Genomic DNA, 26,294 nt, shown 5'->3' on the forward strand with positions numbered 1-26,294 from the left:
TTAGAAACTGAGATTTTTGGTTCTCAAAACTGATTCTGAGGAAAATGTAAATGTTTTTTTTTCGGAAACATGTTTCCACTTTATGGTTTATCATAATGACTCATATGACACGACATGAGGTGATTGTGCTGAGTGGGCGGAGCTTAAAGTCCATCAAAGTTTCTACGTTTTGCTGTGAATATGAGTATGAAAAAACAGTGAAATAAGCATTTATGTTGGGTTTTTGATAGTACATCTTTAAATAAAACAAGTTATAGGTGCAATTGATCCAAAAATCTATCTCTATGTATACATATATATAAAAATCATCGACCAAAATTGTTCCTACCTGTAGTGTCTCGCTCTAATTGCTATCCAGCGTTTTGTCGCCACCTTGTGGTGAATCGTGGTAGTGGCGCACGCCCTTATCTGCTCATGTGGAAAAACTATTTTTTATGACTTTTAGCCTTATTTCCATTTGGCAGTAAAAATGAGCACATTCTGTGTGGTACCCCGTTGAAGCCAGACAAATTGTGAAAGCTGTGATAAAGCACAGGAGGGACGTGTGCAGGCATGTGTGTGTGTGTGTGTGTGTGTGTGTGTGTGTTCACATCCAGGCGCCTTCATTTCACCAGCGCAGTGAAGAAGCACTGAAGCGCATCTGAGAAACAGCGCTGCTAGGATTGTGGTTAAAAAGGGAGCTGGCAGGCGAAAGCAGGCAACGTTTCAGCAGTGAAAACAACGTTATTCGGGGCGTCTTCGAGAGCTTTTTTCCCCCCATGCCGAATGATACCCCAAGAGAAATCACTTCCAGAGACGAGACTGAAGCCTCGTAATCGGAGCAAAGCTGCTGCTGCTGCTGCTGCGCTGTTTGGGTGCCGTGTTAGCGGGCTAGCTTAGCCTGCTCCATCCGCTATCTACCGACGAACAAAGACGGAGAAAAAACCATTTCACACGCTTTGCTGGGCTAAAAGGTCTGCGTAAATATTTAAACAGAAAACTGTCATGATGTTTCCACAATCCAGGCACTCGGTGAGTGGTTGTTTTTTGCTCTTTTCTGCACGGTGTAGTAAAAATGTCATTAGCACGCGATGCTAATCAGCTAACTAACCTGTTATAAACCTGGTAAGCTAGTTAGCTAGCGTCAGCTTCCAGGTGAACTTTAATGAGTCCTCCAGTTTTAATGTGCAGGAAATTAGCTAGCATAGTTCAGCCCAGTTTAGCTTTTAACTCCATAACCTACAGCACCATTTAATGAAAAATCAATTTTAAATATCTATAAAGCAATAGAAATGTATTTTAAAGCAGCAGAGTGTGACATGAAACAAATAAAACAAAGGCATTTGGCCTCAGGACTTCAGAGTAGGTGTAACTCATACAATATAAAACTGTTATTATACAGTCATTATATACAAACTGTTCTAGTCCTCAGTTTCAAATCTTTTTTTTTTTTTTATACAGTAATTGTTTATTTTTAGCAGCTCTAGTGTTTGGTTTTGCTGGATGTAAATATTCTGCAGGTGTGTAAATGGTAGTCTGATGGTTTTTATACCCTCATGATCATCTCATTTTGTCTACAGAGTGTCAGTGTAAGTGTTTATTACACCTACATGGCTAAATATCAAATATAAATAATTTCTATATGTTAGAAAAAACAAACTGAGTTTGATTGACAGTGATCCATTAACTCTGAACAATCATATAATACAGTATTCTGATAATATTGTAAAATATACAGTCATCATTATGGCTGAGCAGTATCACCATATAATAATGATATAGTTAATAAATAAATAAATAAATATGTCACAATACAAATTTCTGATATATCATGGGCACCTCATCTTTATAACTTTTCTTCTTTTTTTTTTCCAACTAAAATTGCTCACTCTGGAAGCAGCTGATCTGATGTTAAAGACTTTTACAGTTTTGAAACTTTAAAGCTGTAACAAAAAAAAAAATTCTCTCCTTTTTAGGATTATTGTATTTTTGCAGACATTAAATTACAGTGTCATCAAACTAATTTGTAAAAGGTCATTTTTTAATGCAACAGTACTGTTGTCCTCCAATGTTGTGATATGTTCTGTTATTTTGAGATGATATTTTTGTCATATTGCCCACTCTTAGTTATGTTGATATATCAGTACATGTCAGTTTTTTTGCAGAGTAACTCCATTTGTTTTGCAAAGTAATACATAATGCACAGTGATTATAACTGCATTATAATAGCTGATTGTGGCTGCAGATTGTGAATAATGAGTCTGGTCATTATGAGTGGGATAAATCTGGTACCCAGAATATGATGTGATCTGTAACCCATCTCAAACCTGACTCTGAAGCACAAATCTGATTTCTGAAGTCTGAATATATATATATAAAAAAAAAAATCCAGTCAGGTTCAAGCCACGTTTTTGTGTCCCTTTGTAAAGTGCCATTGAGTGTTAGAAATGAGCCATATAAATTGAACACATAAATAAATAATTTAAAATATGAATGCTACCTCTTTTTTTACCAAACATACCTTTGGTGATGGAGGCCAATGAGTTCTATTTTTACTTTATCATTCAACAGCACTTCTTTCCATAATGCCTCTGGCTTACCTGTCTGTTATTTTGCATACTTCAGACGTTGCCTTTTGTAATGAGGTCATGGGTAAGTTTTCCTTCTGATGACTCTTCCATGCAGATCACGTTTGTGCAAGCAACATTGCAGAGTAGAACAGTGCACCACCACTCATGTGTCAGCAAAACCTTCCTGCAGGTCCTTAGAGTCACATGGCCAGCGTATGGGCAGTTCTGTACTATCTTTGCCTTTCTGAGAGTTTTCTTGGTGTTCCAGATCTTGCCTTGACTTCCACAGTTCCCCTTAACTGACATTTCCTGATGACATTTTGGACAGTGGAAATTCTGAGCTGGAAACACTTTGATATCTTTTAATAGCCGTAGCTTTGTAGGCATCAATTAGCTTCATTTCCTCAGTCAGCTGCTTGGATGGTTGTAGAGTGTTAGCACAAGGTTTGAAGAGTCTGGAATTGTCATCAGCTGATAAATCGTAATGACTTTCTTGCCCTGAGAAATGAGTCCTAATGAGTCAGATATGGCCAAACACGTTAATTCTGAGACTTTACACCTGGAAGGGTGTCCAGACTTTTGCACATGCCATCATTACTACTTTTTCTGTTTTAAAGTTAATGAAATATAAAGTAACTGTGCATTACCATTAGCAGAAAATGTTTTTTTTTTTTTTTAAATAGTTTCCTGCAGAGATACTGTTTACTTCTCTTCACATCAGAAATCAACAAAATATGTGATTTGGCCAGGGGTGACCAAACTTTTGCATACAACTGTAAGACAGCTGAATTTGCATGATCTAAAACTGGCTTTAATCAGATAATGTACATACTGTTTATATTCATAACCCTAGATCCTGGCATTTTTAAAGAGAGTACAGGTGTAGAGATGTTCCTAGGCCATTTGAAACAGTCCTTTGGTTTTAAAACAAATAAAACATGTATAGAATATTGTCCATGATTTAAAGTTACATGTTCAGGGACTACTTTAAATTAAAAGTGTAATTAAAAGCCCTCTTTAGCCTACCAGCAACAGTAGGTTGTTATGCTTTCAAGGCATTCCCAGCGAAATCTCCCATGACCTGTTGCTGCATTAATTTTCACCTAGTGCCATTTGATAACAAGAAACGCTTGGTTACGATGCAGCAGGTATTCAGCTATAAATTAATTAAAGACTTCCACAATTGACTAATTGCACAGCGCAGAACAACACTTTTGATTAATACGCATTGAAACATGCAGCTGCGATTATGAATTGTGATTAAGAGCAAGTCTTACATTACAATACACTGTCAGATGTTGAAGATGCCTCTGGTTTGGCAGGCTGCATGAACACATAGGCCTAATCATAGGCCTTAGAGCCATAACACCTGCTCTTATCAGTACAATAGATCTCTATTAGTAATTTGATGACCTATTGATAACCGAAATGTTTGCTTGCAATGCAGACATACTATGATTACTGAATTTGTGAAAATGCTGAGAGTAATAAATGGCTCAGGCAGCTTAGTCCTGGCTCTAAGGGCAGAAGAGGATCTCATAAATCACTATCTTGAGTCTGGCCTGCCTGAACCCTGGCCAGGGGAGAAGATGAAGAAGAGAAGGGCATTATTGCCACGGCAGCACGGCTCCATAGCAACGACTTTTCACCGTTCTTGACAAAGATGGTGTTTACTTAGACTGCCCTGAATGTCTCTTAGCTCTAACTGTGTGCAGAGATGCGCTGTATCTGAGACCTTCAGCTAAAAAGGCAGCAACTTTACACTAAGCGTCTGTACAGTGGCGGATCCTGGCATAGCCCATATAGGCAGCATGGGGCATCGCCAGCGCACGCAGCTTTCAGGCACGCTCTTCACTTTTTTATAGTTCATTTGAGGCAGTTTCACACAGAATTGCATCCGCTCTCTGTTTTGTGTGGCACGCAGGGCGCATCTCACTCATTGAAAATTAATTCTTTAGCAGCTCCTTGTGGTACACCTCCCCGTCTGCCACCCCTCACTCCTCTGCTGTCTGTCTGCTCATGGAAAGTCACCTGCTAGAAGCTTCAAATAGGGGAGGGATGATATTTTGCTTCCCTGTTCCTGATGTACATCCAGTACATCAGTATATATACCACAAATGTGGAATGGTTTAGTCTTGACCAGTGATTGACAGGGGCAGAATGGGATGGGTGATGTTTACAGGCATGTGTAAAAACATAGAGAACATGAGAATAAAAACATCTGAGAATGAAAAGATTAAAGGCATCAAGATTTCAATTTTGAAAAAAGAGAAAGGAGGACGATGAGAAACGGGACAAAGATAAACTTATGCTATGTACGTTATCTCACACGACGTTTTGCAGTAACTTTTATTAATGTGTAATTTTGGGGCACTAGTAATGCAAATGCCAAAATAGTCAGCAATAGGTATAAGACCAAATTACATGAAAGTTTGGATTGTGCATTATGATAATTTTAATAACCGAAACTGCAGAACCAATATATGCATTATTATTTTAATGATATGTTTTTATATTGTAACAAACTGTTTTTTTGTCCATGTCATTTGCACTGCAGTTGCTTTCTGCCATTATGTGTCAGTATCATTGCTAGTATCATACCTTATGTACTATCTTGCACATTTCTGACTCTTCTATTTATAACATGTCATTTGCACTGTAACTAGTCACTTACCATTTTACCTCATATCACTGTATACTGCACGCACGGTCCCCAGTTTCTCTGTGTCACTGAGCTAAGATATATATGTGTGTATATATATATATATATATATATATATATATATATATATATATATACATACACACACACACACCATGGTCTATCTGAATACTCGATTCTGATTGGCTGGAAGGTGTGTGTTCAACCTGTTGAATGCACAGGTAGTACCAGTCAGTTTAATCACCATTCTAAATTAATGCACTGCCTATAAACAGTTCTAACTGTAGTAACATACAGTTACAATTGCATGCAGTAGTTAAACTCACAGCTTCATTATTAGTAGAGAAGCGGCACTGACGCAGGTAATTCACCCATGCACAATCTCTCTCTCTCTCTCTCTCTAATAACTATTTACCATAATTCATTAAAATAAATGTAATCTTATCACACTACTTTATCTCTGTGTATGATTTAGAGTGGGCAGAACTCTAGATCTAATGACCCGTGTATAAAATAACTAAAGACAATTAACTGTTATTTTTTCCTTTCAGTCAAATTTTGCACTGCACACATCATTGACAGCTTTAACTTGTCAATGCTGGCAAGTGACCTAGTGGGATAATCCACAGCTAGGTGTGCATTACATGATTTTAATGCACTCCACGGCAGCAACGTTCTTTGCCTCCACATCGTGCATTAAAATCATGTCATGCACACCTAGCCATGGATTATCCCTTACATATATTGGGAATTGGGGAGGGCATCATGTCTGATTTCGCCTAGGGCACCAACTAAGCCAGAACCGCCACTGCCTCTGTATGTTCTATTTAAAAAAAAATTTTTCCCCATAGGCTAACATTGATGCTGAAACCTCACATCTCTGTCTCTTACATAGCGTTTTGGTAAAGTAACCATGAGTGCTCTTATTTGGTCCATCTTGTTGAGCTAATAAGTTAGTTTCCAGGATGACCTTTTCATGAGTAACAACTCCTATAATATGGGCAAAAATAGCATATTGTGATTGCAAAACTGGTGAACCTACAATTTGTTACAATTTTTAAAAAGGATCCTGGTACTGTTTCAGGGAACCAGTGAATCTTTCTGTGAGCTGTTTTGCATTTCAATCACGTTAAAAGCCAAAACATTACAAAATTTAGTATGCATGATATAAAATTTAACAACCCATAAATGATTTGCAGAGTTGCTTTTTTTTGGTCAACAAGAATTTCAAACAACTCACAATCTTAAAGTTTTATTTTAATAGTGGTCAAGAAGTTATTCAAGATGTTCCAGTTCACTGGTGTGTCCAGTTCTTTGGTGCTAAAACCAGATTGATATTGCTGGCCAAGGCCCGGCTGTTTTGAGGTTGAAAATCGTGGAATGGTTCAAGATTAGGGACTGGCACCTCATCAGTGGAAAAAGAGCTAGATGGTGCTTTGAATTTAACAAAGTGAATAACAGCAGACAGTTGTTTTAGAAATCTCATTATTTTCTTGGGTAGTAAAATATGTCTGTACAAAGAGTATTCGTAAACTACTAAAACGTATGCAAAAAATGTGCAATTTATGTGCCAGTGACTAACAAATGAACAAGTTCCAAAGAACCAGTGTGTTTTCATGTCTGTTTTTGTGATGACTTTGCCATTCAACAGCTGTTTTTCAGTTCTCACCCACTGAATCACTGATATCCAAGCAGTAAATAATACACTCAGGGTTCTCCAGGGTTCTCCACAGTTCTGTTAGCCAACCCGTTAGTCTGATCTGCAGCACTGACTTTGTTTGCTGGTTATTTGTATCGTTATCACCTTATTTGAAATCAGGCCACAGGCTGCTGCATCTGATAAACAATAGCTCATGTTGCTGTCATTTGTGTAACAGTAGGCAGTTTGTGATGGTTGTGCACCAGTGTTGACCTCCAGTATGGTGTTAAGGAACTAGTGGTGGGTTTTTACTTATGAATTAATTTTACTTACTCATGAATCCTGTGTATCCTGACAGTAATGTTAAATGAAATACATGACACATAGCTTATTCAAAATATTTTATAGAAGTATAATTTAGAGTCTGTGTAACTTGTGTTCATTCGTTTTTCATTTTCAAAGTATAAAAAACATATTTGCAAATGAGAAGTTCAAACCAGTATTTGGCTTTAAAACTAGAACTGTTACAAGAAGCTCTTGAATTGCTCTTTTGCTTGTTTTTTCATCATTTCAGATTCATTTTGGAGCAAAAATTAATGAACGTATGTATTACTGGCTAGTAGTGAGATGGGTAGGGTAAATATTTCCATTAGTGCCTGATGTACTGCTAATTTCGATCACTACATGCTTTTTCCAAAAAAACGCAAGAGGCTGATGGTAAAGGAGTACGACATAGCAACTGAAAAAAAGGGATGTTCAAGGTGCTGCAGTTTCAGTATATTTTAATCACAAAAAATATTTCTGCATATGTTGAACCCATTCTTATCATGTCTTTTATGAAAAAAAGAATGAGGTTCCAGAGTACACATCTTAACCAGAGAGTAACATCCTCCAGGTCGACTCTGTTCACGCTGATATGTAGTGCAGTTGGCGATTTTCATATTTGAATTCATGAATAAGTAGAAATGAATTAAAAACAAATTTAAGATTAATTAATTTGCTATTTTATTTTGTGACAAGAAAAACAAAAATACAAAAAGGCTGTTTCCTTGTTTTCCCATTTTCATTTTGAAACGAAAAACAAAATGTACACAGACCATTTACCAATGCCCCATCCTCCTTTTTCCCTCCCTAATTTGGTCTTGGCCAATTCTCACGCACCAATCAGGTCTCCCTTATCTTACGAAAACTACTGACAGGGGAAGTTGAAGGCGAGCGTATGCTTCCTCTGAGATGTGTGAAGTCTGCATCTTTTCAAACTGCTGCTCATGCTGCATCACAGTGCATTGTAACACACTTGAAGGAAAGAGCTATTCGTCCTCCTCCACATACACGAGCTCACAGATGCCCACAGTTGGCTAGTGTTGCTGTGATTGACAGGAGGGAGGGAGTATGCCATTCCTCCCATCCAGACAGCACGGCCAGTTTGGCTCTTTTGAAGACTGTTGTAGCATCATCAGGATTCGACTCGCGTTTGCCGGATGATACTATGAATAGTTTTTGTTGCGCCACTTGGGAGCCATCATTATCCTTTTTCTAAAAATGTGTCTGAGGTAGCACGTCATGTTTATGCCCTTGACCAAAAGTCAGCAAGTTGCTGGCCAGTGTGTAACCGCGAGGTGACTGCATGTTGTGCTAGCAGGACAGTTATACGACAGCTTTGCACTGCACTTTATCTTCCTCTTTTTCATCAGTGTTACCACAAACCTGCATTTTCCTGATGCTCAAAAGACTGTCATTTATCTGGCCACAGTAATTAATCAGACTAGTTAAAGCCAATGTGTGCAGTGCAGCAGGTGGTGGGATTCAGAATGTGTAGTGTGTGATATAGTTACAGCATCAAAGCACATTAAGCACATTTTGTTTCATATACATACCGAATAAAAGCTTTGGTTTTGTGAAAGTGAATAGCGAGTAAGGCTTTTCCTTTCTCTGGTTGTTGAATGCTGGTGACTGCTAGCCTACTGAGCCTGCTTGTCCTCCTGTGGACAACTATGAATGACTACTATCCCTGACTTTTATTCCTCTTGTGTTGAGCAGTCAGGCTAGTGATTTGTCCACCCCTTCTCTATACTATTCTTTCACTGACAATGCATACAAAACATGAGTTTCCTATTTCGGCTCATTAGGTGAAGGTGAACATTCTTATATAATGTGTTTTAAGGACATGCACAGCTGATGTTCTATTCACTTTGAAGGACATGCTGAATTTTAGTTTAGGCCATGTCCATAGTTGAGGTGGCTATTTAGCAGTTCTAGTGTGTTTAACCCAATTCCAGGCCTTGTTCTGCCTAAGTTCTAAATGATCATGCTGCCTTGTAATCCCTGTTTAGAAAAGGAAACACAGGAGCTTACCAGAGCACCGCCCGGAGCTCATCAACAGCCTGCTGCTGCGCACAGGCAAATCCCAGAGGAGGAGGTCGCCGTGTGGGATGCTAATACAGCGTTTAGCTATGAATATCTGTTCTTTGTTTGAGTTTATCTGCATTCTGCCTGGCACTGGCTTTCAGGGACGTGATTGCACACATTATTTCAGCTTCAAGCTCTGAGTCTCATTGTTGATTTATTTGTTTCATGGGCTGGGAGTAATCTTGAGGTTGTGACCTGTGGATTTCTCTTTTTTTTTTTTAACCGAAACAGCATCAGTCACGATCAAAGGCTCTCGGTCAGTAATCTAATAAATCACACCAAGCCAGGCGTCTGCTCTCAGTGTCTGCCCTCTAAACCTGTGAGCTGATGACACACAGCACATAAAATATAGTCCTGCCTCGTTTCCCCCTTAAACTCAGGTTCAGTGTAATGTGCTTTGTTGGCACAGCAGGCTTATTTGCAGTATTGTCAAAGCGTTTATAAAGTGAATTGTAATGATGTTAATAAAAATATAACCAGTTATAAATATAGCAGTGTATTCACTAGTATGTAAGGATGTAAATTTCAGTATATATAAACAGATTAACTACATTTACTGTATGTTTATTTATATGGAAGCTTTTTCACAAAGTATCTTGTATGCCGTCAGCGGTGAACAAACCACACATTCGATTACAAACGTCTGTTTTGGTTACCTGGAAACTCACTAGGCTAAAAAATGTTAGCTAACATAATACAATAATATACAGTGAGCTAGTTTGCTAGGTAAATGCATTAATACTGACTAAGGGAAACAAACAAGTTTATGATTGTTATCCTCTCCTAACAAAGTTTCTAATGTAGCACGTTATGTTTGGGCCCTCGACAAGTCAAACAGCGTTTCAGCTATGAGGTCTGGTGTTCTGTCCTGTCATCATACATAAAATACACTCGGTCTCAATTACCAAACTAGATACTAAGGAATGTATTCAGGAATTGGTTGCTGGAGCAGGAAATGTGTAAAATGTCTGTATTCATTAAAAAATTCAGTTTCAGTGTTCATATCCTGTAAAAGCTCCTGGGTTTGCATAAATTTACATATCAGGAGACTCACTAATGTGAACTTTGATTGATTGGCTTCAAATCATAATTAGTTAGTTAATACCAAGTTATATGCTGATTACATTATCAAGTAGAAATCATTTATTTATTTCAGTTACACAAATTTAATGAAAATTTTGTGAAAATTCACTTCAGAATCACCTAAAAGTGCCTCTGCCAGCAAGCAGTTCCTGACTGCACAGCTGGTAGTACTATTACACATTCCCCATCTCTAAGATAAGACGTACCTTTATTGATCCCCCGTAGGGGAAATTCAAGCTGACTCTCCATAAACCTGAAATGGTAGGAATGCTCATTTTCCTGTCTTTTTCAGCCAGAGGTTCTGGCTGATTAAATCGTTTACCGTCAACCAGGTTGCATCTCAGCTGCTGCGTGTAGTTAAGCAGGATTCTGAAGCACATGCTTTTCATCGCATCTTGTGAAGTGCATTAGGTTTAAACATACATACCTAATGTTAGGAAGCCTATTGAAGTATAGAGCTGAGCAGTTACTCTCAGGTTTGTATGTGTTCTTTCATCTTCTTGATGTTTCATGAAGAAAAGCATTGGACAGGCTACTGTTATGGGTTTTGTTGACTGGTAGCGGCAGCTTTGGGAAATATATAGTGTAAAAACTATACTATGTTTTATCATCATGTGTTTCCTTTCATATATTAATTTGTCTTCTTTTTCCTCTCCAAGCATAGAGTTGAAGGGTTAAGGGTTTTGCTCAAAGGTTAAGCAAGGGCTTTTCTAATAGTCTTGGGATTTGAACTCTCTCCACTCCTTGCTCTAGTCAGAACCGTAACCACTGAGCTACCACATGTGACGTATTATAACAAATCCTGTAAGAATCTCAGGAACAATGATATGAAAGTTTTTGTAGTCTGTTATTGGAGGGAAATTTTATCATTTGTTTTGGACGACATTTCTCAAGCCTTTACAGTAAAGGTGATAGCCTTTTTTTTTGTCATTTGAACATCACAGACTTTTATGCAAGTGGAAATGTTTGAGCTGTTACATATCCCAACTTGCTAATGTCCTGACACCATTTTATACCATATACAATTGATATGCAGTCTACTGTTATTGTGTGAACTTCAAACCAATTCATTTCCAATAACAAGATAATAAGCATAAATTGTGTTACAAATTACAAAACATAGTTCAAAAGTACTTAAGTATAGATATTTTGGCAGTCATTAAATAAACACTTGAAATTAATTGAACTTTAAAACATGGTAGGTGTTCACAACTAATTGTACCCGTACAATGTTTTATATGCCTTTTTTCAGCATTGGCAGAGTGGCTCAGTACGGTAAAGTGGGATAAAGCCATCTTTTAACGCATGTGAGACTGTGTGCCAGGTCCACGACCATGGAGATAATCATCCAAATCAAATTCATGCCCGACAGGATTAGCTTTCCATCCCTCAACTGGATTACAGAGCTGTCTCGTGCAGCAGCTCAGGAAGCTTCCAGTCTGATTCTATCCTCTGATTTTATATATTTTGTATAGTATCTCTTTGTCATAAGTGTGTAATATTTGGGTATTTTTTTGGGACGTTAATAATGCCCTAGATATGCGAATGTTTAGTTGTCATGAATGACATACATTTTGATTTCAGAACAGTTATTGTCTACTTTGCAGTGCAGATTTATAGCAAACAGTATACTGGCAGGCACATCACATCTTTTTTTTGCTTGAGCAGGTATTAAAGTGCTACAAAAGACAGTTAGTTGATATAAAAAAAAGACAGTTCTGATGCAAATTGTTTCTGGTGTCATTTGCCAGTTCACAAGTAAATATTCAGTGGTGATAACCATTGAGACGGGAACTTAGAGTTCTGAATGCTCTTCAAAACTCAGAAGCAGTTCCACTTCAATGAGAATTCCTGTTCACATGTAAACACACTCACCACAAACCTGGAGAAACGCATGTGTCAGAACAGGAACAGAGGTGAGATTAACCGTAGTACTCTTGTGCTTTGTCTTTGGGAAAACAGATTGAGGGAGAGGGAGAATATGAATGGATTTGCTGACGAATTGAGCTCTCAGTCGCCCAAAGAATCGCTATCTCCCCTCACATTAATCTCCTGTGTCTTTGTACACAGCACTGCTGTGTACACAGATTTTGGTTTTCAACCCAGGTTTGTTCAAAGGTTTAAAGGGAATTTTTTGGAATCGTTTATTAGTTTTTTTTTGGTAAGCGATGAGGGTCAGGGGCTGACAGGAAATTACTGAAATGATGAATCTCATTTAGCTGCCGAAGATTCTCAATTTGCCCAGCAGCACATAAAACCTTTAAATGCTTTAATTGCATCTCAGAGGAGCAGAGCAGAATAGCAAGAAGCGAGAATCAAATTAAGGGATTGTCCTATTTTTTGAGGTGTGTTTGAGAGAGAGAGAGAAAGAAGGAAAAGTTGAGTTAACTTTGGTAAGTTTCTTCATCTGCGTGTGAAAGACTTTCCTTTTAAAGGCCTGGAATGTTGTCAGTTAGTCCACACTCTTGCCTCCTTTCATGGCTTGATTCCTGGCTTCTCTGTTACTTGCTTTCTGCCCGGTTTTCTATGTAGCACCCAGCCTTGAATTGCGCTGATCCTGAGTTTTGTTTACGAAAGCTGCCAGGCCAGAGAGCAGCTACTGAAGGCCACTATTGTGTGGGTGGCACAACCTTGCAGCTTTCCACCACTCAATACTCCACCCGAGGCTATCGACTGTGGACGTCTGAGAATTCGAGCTGGTTCCATACCCCACTGTTCCTCAGGAAATTAAGTTTCCTGGGCCACCTCAGTCATGGAGCTGCGGGTTGGCGGAGAGTGAAGCATGCTCTCGGTTCACAGGCATATGAGTGCTCTGCTTTACTCTGCATACTGAGTTCGTGTTAAGCTCTATGACCCTTGGTGTGTCTTTAGCCTCTGGCTGTTATTGTTACACTTTCCTCTAGGGGTTTGGCTGAATAAAACATTGGTAGAAATTTGCCAACTGGTAAAAATGTTCCTACCACAGCTGGCAGCTCATATATTTGCCCTTAAATGTTACTTGTTGCAAAACTGCTACATGTATAACCACAGTGTTTCAGAGTGTGGGTGTTCTGAGGTGTTTAAAGCTAGTTTTTACTTTCTGTGTTGAGTGTTAGACGAACATCAACCAAAGTGGCATGCCACTCTACCCAGGATTACATAAGTAAGGAATAAAACACAAGAGGGCGTGCTGTTAAAGAAAAATAATCAACGGCAGGGTATTGTGATACCGCCTTATGCAATGCAGAGTTACCGTTATCATTCTGTTGATAAGTTGATTATTTTCCTATAACAGCACGTCTCAAGGTGTTTAAATCCCCTTACACTACAACAGTTTTCCAACAATTAATTTTTTTTTATTTATTAAAGAACAACACATCGCCCATCTTGTCCATTCATAGATGTGTTTATTGTTGTGTATTTCCACGAAACAAGGTAGTTCTTGTTATCACTTACATTATAACAGTTGTAAACAGTCATTCCCTCACCCATCTGGCTAATTTTTTTCTCTCATGTGAAGACAAAAAAGCAGTTTGACGTTGCAGGAAAACCGCAAAGTGCAAAGTTCTCCATTCTGAAGACTTTCCTGTGTCTGAAAACAGTTGTAACTTAACTTCTGACTCCTGCGCAGCACAAAGATTACATGTCTTTTTTTTTTAACCCATTTATATGGAGAGTCCACCATACAAGTCCCCATGGAAGTCGTTGTGTGTTAGAACAAGAGTATTAATATAACCCTGTGATTTGCATTGCAGGCAGAATAATTGTCTGAGTTGTGGTGATGGATCTACCAAATGCGGATTTTGGTGTAGCACATGTAATTTTTTTGATAAATTTGTTCTGTTTTAGTGTAGCTTACATGACTGTTCAAATAAATAAATAAAAAATTGTGTGACACCTTTCACAAATGACTCCAGTAACATTAATTTTACGTCAGACGATTTTTTTGTCAGTAAAAATGTATATACTGTGATATGTATCATTATTATCAACGTATTGAAAATAATCTGATGTAAATTATGATCATGTTGCCCAGCCCTACATTCACCCACGTTTGCCCTTTAAAGCCCAAAGTTTGGATACACAAGGAAATGAGATGTGAAAATAAGGTGCTTTTTTTTTACCCTTGGGCAGTACAGTAGGTAACATGACCCTTGGGATGCTCGACTGTTAATGAGAGCAAAGGCACTTGACTTGAATTTGATTGCCTGTGTGGTTAAACTCTAGCTCATTAGCTTTTTGGTTCAATCTGACTTGATGATTAATTTCCCACAGTGTCAAAGCACTATATGGAAGAGGTGACTCTGATTTTCACAAGGTTGTCTTCTCCTGAAATCAGAGCAGTCTGTATTAATAAAAATCTGTCAGAAACGTATGAGGGGGGCCTCCTGTTTACTTTATGGGAGTGCTGCCAGCATGGCACCTGGTGTTCTTGAGCATCCATGGCAGAAGAAGCCGGATCTCTCTAGTCATAATCTGTCCTCTTTCTCCTGCTGGAATTTTTTGCAGAGACCAGGGAAATAATATCTGCTGTAAGTGCCTCACATGTAATACAACTGGAATTTAGCGACTGTCTGTTTTGACTGACACTTGACTGACAGGGATTTTTTCTTTTCATAATTTTCATATCTTGGAAAAGGCATTGCCAGGTTTATGGTGTAGCGGAGGCAGCAGTCTACCACATGAGAATTCCTACGTGATCTAGGTTTTGGAATGTAATATTCTTCAGAAGCCTCATGGAAATTGTGGAAGTGGTGCAAGTTCTTAATGCTGTTTTAATGGTGTGCCATTAACCATGCTAATGTGTGTTAGGAAACAGGGCCTATGTATACATATATATAATGTGTGTGTGTGTGTGTGTGCGCACACGCACTGGAGCAGTGGGGGTGAAGGCGTCTGACTGACTGAATGTTAATGTTTTGATTACAGGCTTCATCACAGCAGCTGAAGTTCACAACGTCAGACTCGTGTGACCGCATTAAAGATGAGTTCCAGTTCCTCCAAGCACAATATCACAGGTGCTTCTTACCTCTCTATCTATCTCTCTTCTTACCATTTGTGTCTCAATCTCTCTCTCCAGATTTCACTTATTCTTTTTTATACCCTGCACATTTCCATTACATTCCATACTTTAATATACGGTTAATTTCAGAATGTTCAGAATGAACATTTCAACACAAAGAATTAGGCATATGGTTGTTACTGGATATGATTATGAACTGGTTCTTGTCTGATGCTTTGATTTCTGAGAGACAGAGGACCTAAAACTCACGCAACATGAAAAGTATGACCCACGTCTTTCACTGTCTTGTTTTTCAAGCCAGCTTTTCTTCCTCCTCTTTATTCCCATGACAACAAGAGCGCTGGCGTTTAACCCCCTTTTACATGTGAGCGGTTTAGAAGAACAGGGCCCCACACTTCCTGTGTCTGTTCAGACCTTCACGCTCCTGCCACTGACTTTAGCTGAGATCCCAGATGCAAGGCCTCTCTCTCTCTTTCTCTCTCTCTCTCTCTCACGTGTATGATGCGTACAGCCTTTTAAAGGAAATGTACTGTGGGCTGTCTCCAGAGCCCAGATGGGCTGTCGCTCCCCCCATGCATGTGCATAAATAGATCAGGGAATACATTAATCAAAATAAGGATGACAGCAGAAGCGATTTGGAGGCGGAAAGAAACAGCAATAAAACTACATCAGTGTAGGTTTTTTTTTCTGCCTTTTTTACCCCCAACAGCATCCTCGAAAGCATCTAGCGGTCACAGCCAATCAGGGGCTGCCATGGCCAATCACAGGTAGCCTGGCAGCATGGAGGATGGTCACTATGACAACCTCTAATGTATGTTAGGGTGCTTTTTTGTTTTTGGTGGCCTTTTTTTTTTTTTTTTTTTTTTTTTTGAAATAACCAATCTGTGAGGAAGGAGTAGAGAGTGAGGCCACCTTTCATTTCACAGCTAGGAAAAAAACAGGCACAAATTTTAGTGCTCTACCAATTTTAGTGTGCTGCTCAGCTAGATGATATTTTTGACTGTGAACTGTGATCGCATTGTTCATGATATACCATAAAACACAGTTTAGATGCCATGCTTTCAGAGCAGTTTGATTTTTTAATTAATTCATTCATTCATTCATTCATTCATTTTTTAAAGGAAAATCGAACAGGATGTAGGACTGACAAATACAAGAATCTTTCTCTTTCCTAAGTTCTGTTGTACTGTTATTGTTGATTCTTGTTGACTGCTCAGATGATTTACTGAATTGAACTGGATGTCAGGCTTATAAACATCATCATATGTGTTCATGATTTATCTATTTTTATTTAATTTGTTTCATTTTTTTTAGTGTTACTTTGTGTGTGATTCAGACTGTAACCATTTCAGTTTCTAGCTTGAAAGTGAAAAAGATAACTCCCTATGCTCTGTGCTTTTTGGAAATAATCAAACTCTTGTTCTCTACAGTCTAAAGCTAGAATGTGACAAACTGGCCAGTGAGAAGTCGGAGATGCAGCGTCACTACATCATGGTAAGTGTCGCTGCTGCAGCCTGTTTCCAGAGCCAGAGCTGAAGCAGGCCTGGAGCAGAGAGAGGAGCTGAAGCTGGGTTAGGATGAGGAGCGGGGATAGCATCTAGGAGAGGAGCTGGAGCTGGGTCAGGGAGAGGACCAGGGGCATGTACAAGGAGTGGTTCTAGGGCAAGTGTAGGGAGTGCTTCTGGGACCTTTTTAGGGAGTGGTTCTGGGGCATGTATAGGGAGCGATTCCTGTGCAGGTATAAGGAGTGGTGCTGTGGCAGGTGTATGAATGGTTCTGGGACAGGAACCAGGAGTGGTTTTGGAGCAGGTATAGAGAGTGGTTCTGCAGCACGTATAGGGATTGGTGCTGGGTTTTGTATATGGGGTGGTTCTGGGGCAAGTTTACAGCATGTTTCTGGGGAACATTCAGGCAGTTTTTCTGAGTCAGCTGTAAGGAGTGGTTCTGGCAGGTATAAGGAGTATTTTTGGTCAGGTATAGGGAGTGGTGCTGAGGCAGGTATAGGGAGTGGTGCTGGGGCAGGAGTTGGGAGTGGTTTAGGGGCATGTGTTGGGAGTGGTTCTGGGGCAGATGTAGGAAGTGCTGCTAGGTTTTGTATATGGCATGGTTCTGGGGAACATACAGGGAGTGTTTCTGAGGAAGGTGTAGGGAGTGGGGCAGAGGCAGGTTTAAAGAGTGGGGTAGGTATATGGAGAGGGGCAGGTATCAGGTGTAGGAATGGAAAGTGGACAGCAAGAACTGGAGCAGAGACAAGGCCCAAAACTGGAAGAGGATCTGAGGCAGGGGCGTTGCTTTGCCCCAGGCTACTTGCCTTCTCAGATACTCGCAACTCCAGCCTTCCACCCACTGTCATATTCCCTAGCCTCCTACTTTCATCTTATCTCTTTCTCTCTTACATTTTTTTTCTGCCTTTATCGCTTTTCTTCCCTTCTTCTGATTTCACTCTTTTCTTGCTATTTTGTTTTTTCTTGCTCCACTCTCTCCTTCCCTTTCTTTCTGCACTCTGCCCCCTCTCTGTCTCTGCTCTCTAATCTCATTTCTGCTGGCCTGAGCTCCATGTTGCTCTCTGATATTGCTCTTCTAATTGAACCACCCAGCAGTTTAATCTGATCTAATCTGTGCAGTATTGCTCTCACGCCATCATCCAACTCTCCCCTCCTCCCTCTAATAGCCTATCGAGTTACTGTGCCCTTCCCTGATCCAAGCTACGACAGAATTTTGTGTGTGTGTGTGTGTGATGTGAGAAATGAGATATATATATACACATACTTATATATACATATATATACACACACTAACACACTAACATATTGTATTTTGCACTAAAAGACTGTTCAGGTGAAACATAGACGCTCACACAAATGCCTGCTGTATCTGTGAAAGAGTCAAGCCAGTTTCAGTTTTTTTTTGTATGTGTGAAAATGTAGTTCATATTTCTTTAATTGTGCTTATCTCTTTACAGTACTATGAGATGTCATACGGATTGAACATTGAAATGCACAAGCAAGTAAGTGCTCTCACTTCCTATAAATCGACCTTTATGAATAATAAAATGTTTAATGTGTGCAGTCTCCGGCTCCTTTATTAGGAACACCTGTACAACTGCTCATTCATGCAGTTATTTCAGAAACCACTGATCCCGTGAGATTTTCATGCACAACGGTGGAAAAAAACAAATACTATCCAAAAACTTTTCCTGTAGTACAATTATCCATGCTTCATTGTTTGATTTCTACCAAATGCCAGTGAATATGAATCTATTGGACAAATAATACATTAGTTGGGCCAAATCCATTATAGTACAGCATAACCCCAAAACAACAAAAGTTATTGTTATTTTTATTATTGATGCACTGTAGATACACATTGTTAACATTTGTTTTCATATAGATGAGAATTCATGATGATTTTTGTTCAGTGAATGCAGGTTAGCTTTAGCCGAGAAGTTGATGTCCACTGCTCCTCGTGTTGTTTTATCACTGACTGTGCCCTTGTGGGACAGCATACAGAGATTTACGATGCTTTACAGTGACAGCCTCTTCATCCTTTCCGAACATGCTGTCAGGAATCCAGTCTCACACCGCATCCGCCTCCAGCACAATTCATCAGGCTCGTTGGGGGACAGGGAAAAATATGGGAGGGAATGCATGCAGGCAGCAGTGTGTGTGTGTGTGTGTGTGTGTGTGTGTGTGTGTGTGAGTGTGCGTGCACATGTGTGAGTGTGTGTGCACGTGTGAGTGTGTGTGTGCGCAGAATGGCTGTAGTAGGGAGTGAGAGATAGGTGAAGAGGAGTCCAGAAATGAATGCAAAGAAGAACTCTGTGTTTTGTATTCAGCCAATTCCTTTATCATCCTCTCTGGCTCCTTCCCTTCTCTGTCTCTCTCTTTTTCTCTCTCTCCTGCTGTTCCTCTTTCATGCTGTGTAGTGTGTCAGTGTGACAGGGCATTGTGCCAGGACTATACTGAAACAGGGTTATTGGTGTTTCTTTGCATTTTCTTCCTCCACACCCTGTCCTCTTGCCACTTCTCCTAGCAGTTGTAGATTACATTCTCCTGGCATGCACAGCAACTCTCACCCTTTTCTCACCAGATGTCTGTATGTGCTTTGGATGTATATGAAAGGAGGGATGGCACAATACCACTTTTTTTCATAGTAAAAACCTTGAATAAACCTTGATAGTGAAACCTTGAATATCAGCTAATACCAATCTGATGTACACTATTGATCAAAATATATATTGTAAGCATTTGACTGACGGAAAGAACATTTATGATTAAATGTCTTTAGCTGTAATTGTTTCAGTAAAATAAAACTAACCTCATTCCACATCACACTTGATTAGAATGTGTGTGTGTGTGTGTGTGTGTGTGTTTCCCCTGCAGGCAGAGATTGTGAAGAGATTAAATGCAATCTGTGCTCAAGTCCTGCCTTACCTGTCTCAAGAGGTACTGAATGATGGCTGCACATCCACAACCCATTTAACCACACACAGCATCATCTGTTAGCACTCTTAATTTTATTTTTCTTATACTGAAGTTTTATAAGCACCTCAGTTCCTGTGAAACCCACAGCAAGGAATGCATTGATTTTTTTGCTTGCCACCCTGTAAATATTGAGTGCTGCGTTGATTTGAGTGTGGGTGAGGATGGATGGATGGATGGGTGGATATATGTAGTTGGATGGATATGTGTGGACGGATGGATGGATGTGTATGTGTGTGGTTGGATGGATAGATGGATAGATATATGTGATGGATGGATGGATGGATATATGTGGTGTAATTAATAGATGGATATGTGAGGTGAGATGGATGAATATATGGATGGATGCCTAGATGGGTATGTGTGTGGATGGATGGATGGATGGATGAATGTATATATGAGTGGTTGGATGGATAGATGGATAGATATATGTGGTGAGATGGATGGATATGTGTAGGAGAACGGATGGGTGGATGGATATGTATGAATGTGTGTGGTGGAATGGGTAGATTGATGGATATGTGTGGTGGGATGGATGGGTGGATATGGTGGCATGGTTGAATGGATGGATATGTGTCAATGGATAGATGAGTGGATATATGTGATGGAATGGATGGATATGTCTGGTGAAATGGATGGATGAATTGATATGCATGCATCCATCCATCCATCCCACCATACATATGTGTGGTGGGATAGATGGACAGATGAATGTATATGTGGTGGGATGGACGGATGGATGGATAGACATGGGATATGCAGGACACATGCACTTTGTGATATGACTTCTGTGGTGCATTGCTGTGTTACAGCACCAGCAGCAGGTCCTGGGAGCTATAGAGAGAGCCAAGCAGGTCACACCACCAGAGATGAACTCCATTATCCGGGTAAGGATGGAGGAGAGTGGAGAGTCTGTGTCTGTTTGTTCATGTCATTTGTAGTAGTGGATGGTGGACCACCATAAATGATAGAGATTAAATTATGTGGAGATTAAAAAATGTTTCTCACAGGTGAGTAAAACTACAAAGGCCACTGACTCGTACACTAGTGTGCTAGTATGCTGGCCAGTGTTCTAGTATAAAGTTTGGAAGTATGCTAGTGTAAGAGTATGTTAGTATTGTTAGTGTGAAAGTATGCAAGTTACCCTGCTGTTATGCTATTATATATATATACTATATGCTAGTAAACCTGTTTGAGAGTATGCTAATGTCTTTTCTATGAGCAGTGAGGAAACCATTTTATATAACTTTATAAAGCATGAGACACTCGCGTTGCTATTATTTTGAAGAAGATATAGCTAACTGCTTTCACTAAAGTGGTTTCTGGTTCTTATTGCCCTTTTGAGCTGAGACAAACATTTAAAAAGGCTAGTTAATCAGTTTTCTCTGTGCGCAGGCCAAGACGGAGAGCAGAAAGCAGAGTTGAGAGCTGGGTCAAGTCCTTAGAGACTTTCTGAGAGTCAGAGGTTCTGCAAACAGCAAGAGATGTGGGAATTTATAAACGTGTTTATGAGGGCATGCTGTTTCTAATAGATGTAATGACTTTAGTTTTGCTGATTGGTAGAAGTGGTGAGGGGACAGAACCTTGTTTTTCAAGTCCCAAAATTGTTTTGCAGTGAGATTTCACCATTCATCTGGATGCAAATTCACTTAAATCAAAACTATTTTGACTTTTGAGGTGAATCGATACAGACATATCTGTATTGGTAAAGGTACTGTCCTTTTGGTTTTCTTACAATTGTACTAGTCTTTAGAAAGGTTCACGGCAAAACAACAATGAAGGACAGCGACAGCAGGGGCCATATTCAGTGTAGGATGGGGAAATTGGTGATTTACTTGAACTGATTCAGGCAGTGTTGGAAGTTACCTACCAACACTGAGTAATGTTTGAAATCCAACTGTACATGCAGGGCGTTTTGGGATAGGTGCGTTCTTATTAAAGACAGATATATGGGTCTTTTGCGGTTATGAATGTGAACCATCAAGATAGACAGATCTGAACTGAGCAAAAAAAAAAATCTGAATTGTGCAAAGAAGCTTGTAATGTGCACGTGGCCACTGTTTTTTTAAGCAGACAGAAAATGTAATCACATGAAGAGAAATGAGGACTTGCTGTGACCTGTTGAAAGCCTGTTATCTGCAGCAGTTTGATATGGATGCAGATGTGACAAAGTGACCTGTTGTGTTTTTTAAATGGCCTGGAGGTAGTTGCAGTGTGATAATGATCATAGACTACAAACAGTGAAGGATCGGGTAGCTAAACAGAACAGAGAGAAATTATATAATATCTCATTATTTTCAGCAGTAAGCCTGGCTTATTAGTCTTCTTTTCTCCAAGCAGCAGCAGCTTCAAGCACACCAGCTCTCCCAGCTGCAGGGACTGGCCCTGCCTGTGACCCCTCTCCCCCTCGGCCTGAGCCAGCCGAGCGGCCTGCCCACCGTCACCTCCAGCTCTGCCCTCTTCTCCCTCTCCAGCATCCTGGCATCGCAGGCCCAGCTCGCCAAGGAGGACAAGAGCGCCAGAGATGCCACGGACAGCCACCGTGACGAGGACGCTGACAAGTCCGACTAGACACCGCTCCTCTGCCTGCTATTGGCTGTGACCTCATCCTCCAGTGCTCGCTTCCATCACAAGCGCATTGTCTCTCTTTCTTTGTCCTCATTGCTGTAAATTGCTATTGTGATCTTGATCATCTGTTCTTGATCGTTCCACTAGCTTTATATTCAGCAGTCCACTTTTTTTTTTAATATTTTTACTATATATTTAGTTATTTTTCTGGCACCTCTCTCAGAGTGTATATGTATATATATCTCTATGTATTATGTATTCCATATTCTACTTCGTCTCAGCATGGCCATCCAGCTCCACTGAGGCACCACCAGTGTTTCTTTGAGCACAGTTTTATCTCCCCCTACTTTGCTTTCTCCTGAAGAGATTCTTTTATCCTTCACCTATGAAAGAGTACGTTTAACGCTGACAGAATGAAGAGAAAAAGAAATGAACGTAATGAAGGTCAGCAGTCGTATGTGAACTGTAGAACGCATGCTATATTTTCTGCAGCATTTTTAGTATGGGTGTAGTTTAACTCTATAAATAGCAGTTAAAATGGCTTACAGTGAGTTATGATAACATGACTTACTGACTTTTTAAAGGAATATTTTAACAAAAAAAAATTACATTATTTAGTATAAAATTTAGTATATCATTTGCTGTTAGTCTATCATTTGTTTCTTTAGTTTTGCACTGGACATTATCTAGCACGTTAATACAACAAAAAAAAAATCATTGAAAGTCTATTTCATCCAAAATATTTTGCATAAAGATATTCTCGAATATTCACATATTTGGTCCAAACAATATTGCCAAGGTATTTGGTCCCCTTTTAATTAACACTTTTATGGAAGGATTAAAAAAAAAAAAAATTTCAAACTGACTACCAGGTTTCTGTTGCAATTCCGCCTACCATGTGTCTGTGTTTCAGCGTTCGTGCTGGATTTCGTTTTTTAGAGATTAGGGCAAGACATGGTTTGTCTTAACAGTAGTGCCAGCTCTAAGGCAAGTTAACGTTTCTATGGTAACAGCTTGCACAGGGACTTATATGGTGGACACTCCACTTAATCTAAACCTAATACTAAAAGGATTATGTTGTTCTTTAAAAAAATATATAATCATTAATATGTTGAACGTTTCTGTGTATTTAACATTTATAGAAGGAGTCTCCAGTGTCAGAAATTTGTAACCACATCATTACTGAAATTTCTTTTATTCATTTGAGGCAAATATGTGGTTATGTATTTACAACATATATTTTGGGTGAAAGAGACTACATTTGGAAGAAGGTTAAATTTTTTATATTTGATCAACTTTTTTTTTTTTTTTTTTCCAAAATATTCCTTTAAACTGTTCGAGTTGTTAATCAGAGGTCACTGCAATGCAACACTGAGAGATTGTGGATTTAGCTAGACTTAAAATGACCTACAAATGATCTGGCCCCTGTTTTTCTATATATATATTACTGTTTAACATGTGTGGATTCTGAAAGCGTGTTTGTTTTCTCTCACTGTCGTAGACAGAGAGCATTTAGCATCATTAATCAGAACAGCTAACCTATTCACCAAGTGAAAGGGCAAACTGTTTGAAAAAAAATCTAATCTTTTTTAATTGTATTATCTGTTTCTGTCAATTTGGTAAAAAATTTGTGTTTGATTGTGTTGTTTTTCCTGGAGATATGTGGAGAAATAATATGGTGGAAAAATTATATATGAGAATCGAGAAGCACTTTCTCTCAGTAGATTTCCCCTGTTAGATGCATGCAAGTTGTAAAAAAGAAAAAAAAAAGAAAAAAGTCAGGTGCTAAAGCACATGATATACGAGACCAGAGGATCCTCGTATTCCAGAACTAAAACAGAGCACATTGTGTTTTCTTTAAGAAAACCAAGTAACATTTTTTGATAAGTTCTCTGGAGATCCTGAGTAAGGCTTTAAATTGTTTTCAGATCAGATACTCACTGTCTTCTGTTGTGCCTTTTGTCCAGGATGAAATTCTTCCTTTCCACCAATAGGGGGCAGTAAGCTTTCAGGATTACATGCCATGATTATGAGCTCAGATTCTTTTTTTATTTTATTTTATTTCATTTTATTATTATTATTATTATTTTTTTTTTTTTACCTTTTTAACCTTTACACAATAATCCCTATCTTTTTTTGCAGAATGAGATTAGCGATGTGTCTAAATGAAATGCACATTTATCCAATCAGCTCTGAGTGAGCTGCTTATTAAACAAACAAAAAATGATCTGTGTATTAATTCAGTTTATTTGACTGATATCTGCAGTCAGATTTGTGTGTTATTAGATTCCATTGCACAAGCAACCTGAAGTAGAAAACCTCGCCTTCCTCCTGAGGAGACTATGTACAGGACGTCACTGTGAGTTTGCTTTCTTTTCAGTGCAGCCTGTTTGCATTCCTGACAGGAAAACATAACAAATACTACATCGTGAGTACTGGAACTGAATCCACATTTCATGTACTGTGCACAACTCTTCATGTACTGCTTGGATATGGTTGTTGCAGTGTACAGTGGCAGTACAAATGTATACTTTTTTAAATGATGCAGACTTTTTAGGTACATCTCGTGCAAGTTTGCTTGTGACCTTATGTTTATTAATTCTGCCATTTTCTATATTTGTTGTAAGCATGTGTGTGCTTTAGACTCACTTTAAATATCTGTATAAATGGCTATTTTAATCTGCCGCTGCAAACAACACCTAGAAATATTCCTAGTTCTCAACCTGTTGAATGTTGTTTTCTTCAAACTAACTGTTTAAACGTACTGAAATGGTTTAGTGATGGGACGCTGCACCATGTTGTGTTTATATCCTCATGAGACCCCACTGTGTTATACAAGGACATCACATTCTTTTTCTCAAATTAATTTCTGTTTGTACATACATCACAAGAGAAATGAAAATGCATAACGTAGTTCAGGTCTCAAGAGGGTATAACGGCAGCAGGACTGACTGTGGTGACAAAACTGTAGTTTGATATGAAGCGAAACAGGAAGTGTCTCTTTAATGGAACCTAGTTGTGCTAGTGTAAAAGTGCCAGATTGTATAACTACCAACATGCTTGAGGATGACTTGCTACACGTGCTTACTCTCATACTTTATTTCTATAGCTGTTTTTTTCTCTAAAATGCCACGCCCCTGTGTGGATATGTAGTCAGACAGATGCTGAGATTTCTTCTGCTGACTAATTAAATGTAGGTGTTCGTTTCACAGAGGCAGTCAGGGACAGTAGATGTGTCCTGTTCTACATGGAGCTAGAGCTTTATGTGTCCACTGATCCATCTGTATTACTGATCTTGAGTGATTCTGTTTTAGAAGACATTATGACCCCCTGTAAGCTCCTCCCAGCTCATATTCTTTTCTTCCCCAATCATCGATAGCCTCTGCTTGATCATTTGCATTTATTTCCATAATGCATTGTAAGCATTTTGTGCTTTGTAAAAATTTTTACCTCTTATTTTCTGATTATAGTACAATCTAAAGTGCAAAAATAACAGTGTTATACAATAGCCTGAGGATGAAATAATAACAAACACACACAAAGTAACATTTTACTTTATATAAATGGATATTTCTGCAGTAAGGAAATGCTGCTGGTGCCTTACAAATAAAATCAGATCAGTGGAGGAAATGGGAGATGCTGATGTGTCTGTTTTGTCTGCGTGAATTAAGTTTTTTTGTTTTTCAAAGTAGTCTCCTGTTTCAACATTGAACTATGTTTATTTTTAATTATCATGCAATCCATATATACACATAAAGTATACTGAGATTAAATATCATTTCTCAAAAAATACAACACAATACAGCAACTCAGTACACATGAATATGTAAAGTACAAATAATGAGATAGGAATAAACCATCAGGGTGCAAAACTACACCTCCAGAAAAAAATTGTAGTGTA

General features: G+C 39.0%; 1 protein-coding gene across 2 annotated transcripts; it reads left to right on the top strand.

Moving 5' to 3' along the window:
• Positions 1–506: 506 nt before the first annotated feature.
• tle5 (TLE family member 5, transcriptional modulator) lies at positions 507–26,028 on the top strand. 2 transcript variants are annotated; one of them, XM_026919098.3, is made up of 7 exons: positions 507–1,011; positions 15,251–15,339; positions 16,775–16,838; positions 18,307–18,351; positions 19,727–19,789; positions 20,638–20,712; positions 22,163–26,028. In XM_026919098.3, exons 1-7 carry the CDS (start codon positions 985–987, stop codon positions 22,394–22,396), a joined length of 597 nt encoding a protein of 198 aa, XP_026774899.1. In that variant the 5' UTR covers positions 507–984; the 3' UTR covers positions 22,397–26,028. The 2 variants fall into 2 exon arrangements, with proteins under 2 accessions (XP_026774899.1, XP_026774908.1); XM_026919107.3 differs by having other exon boundaries at positions 532–1,011; positions 22,166–26,028.
• The last annotated feature ends 266 nt before the right edge of the window (positions 26,029–26,294 follow it).

This window comes from Pangasianodon hypophthalmus, chromosome 11 (genome assembly GCF_027358585.1).
Source record: "Pangasianodon hypophthalmus isolate fPanHyp1 chromosome 11, fPanHyp1.pri, whole genome shotgun sequence".
Taxonomy (NCBI): domain Eukaryota; kingdom Metazoa; phylum Chordata; class Actinopteri; order Siluriformes; family Pangasiidae; genus Pangasianodon; species Pangasianodon hypophthalmus.

Excerpts from the sequence above, each read along its gene's own strand:
- tle5 (XM_026919098.3), top strand. The coding sequence starts at position 985 with ATGATGTTTCCACAATCCAGGCACTCG. Across the intron at positions 1,012-15,250 it reads TTCCACAATCCAGGCACTCG|GCTTCATCACAGCAGCTGAA; the intron begins GTGAGTGGTTGT and ends TTTTGATTACAG. Across the intron at positions 19,790-20,637 it reads TGCCTTACCTGTCTCAAGAG|CACCAGCAGCAGGTCCTGGG; the intron begins GTACTGAATGAT and ends GCTGTGTTACAG.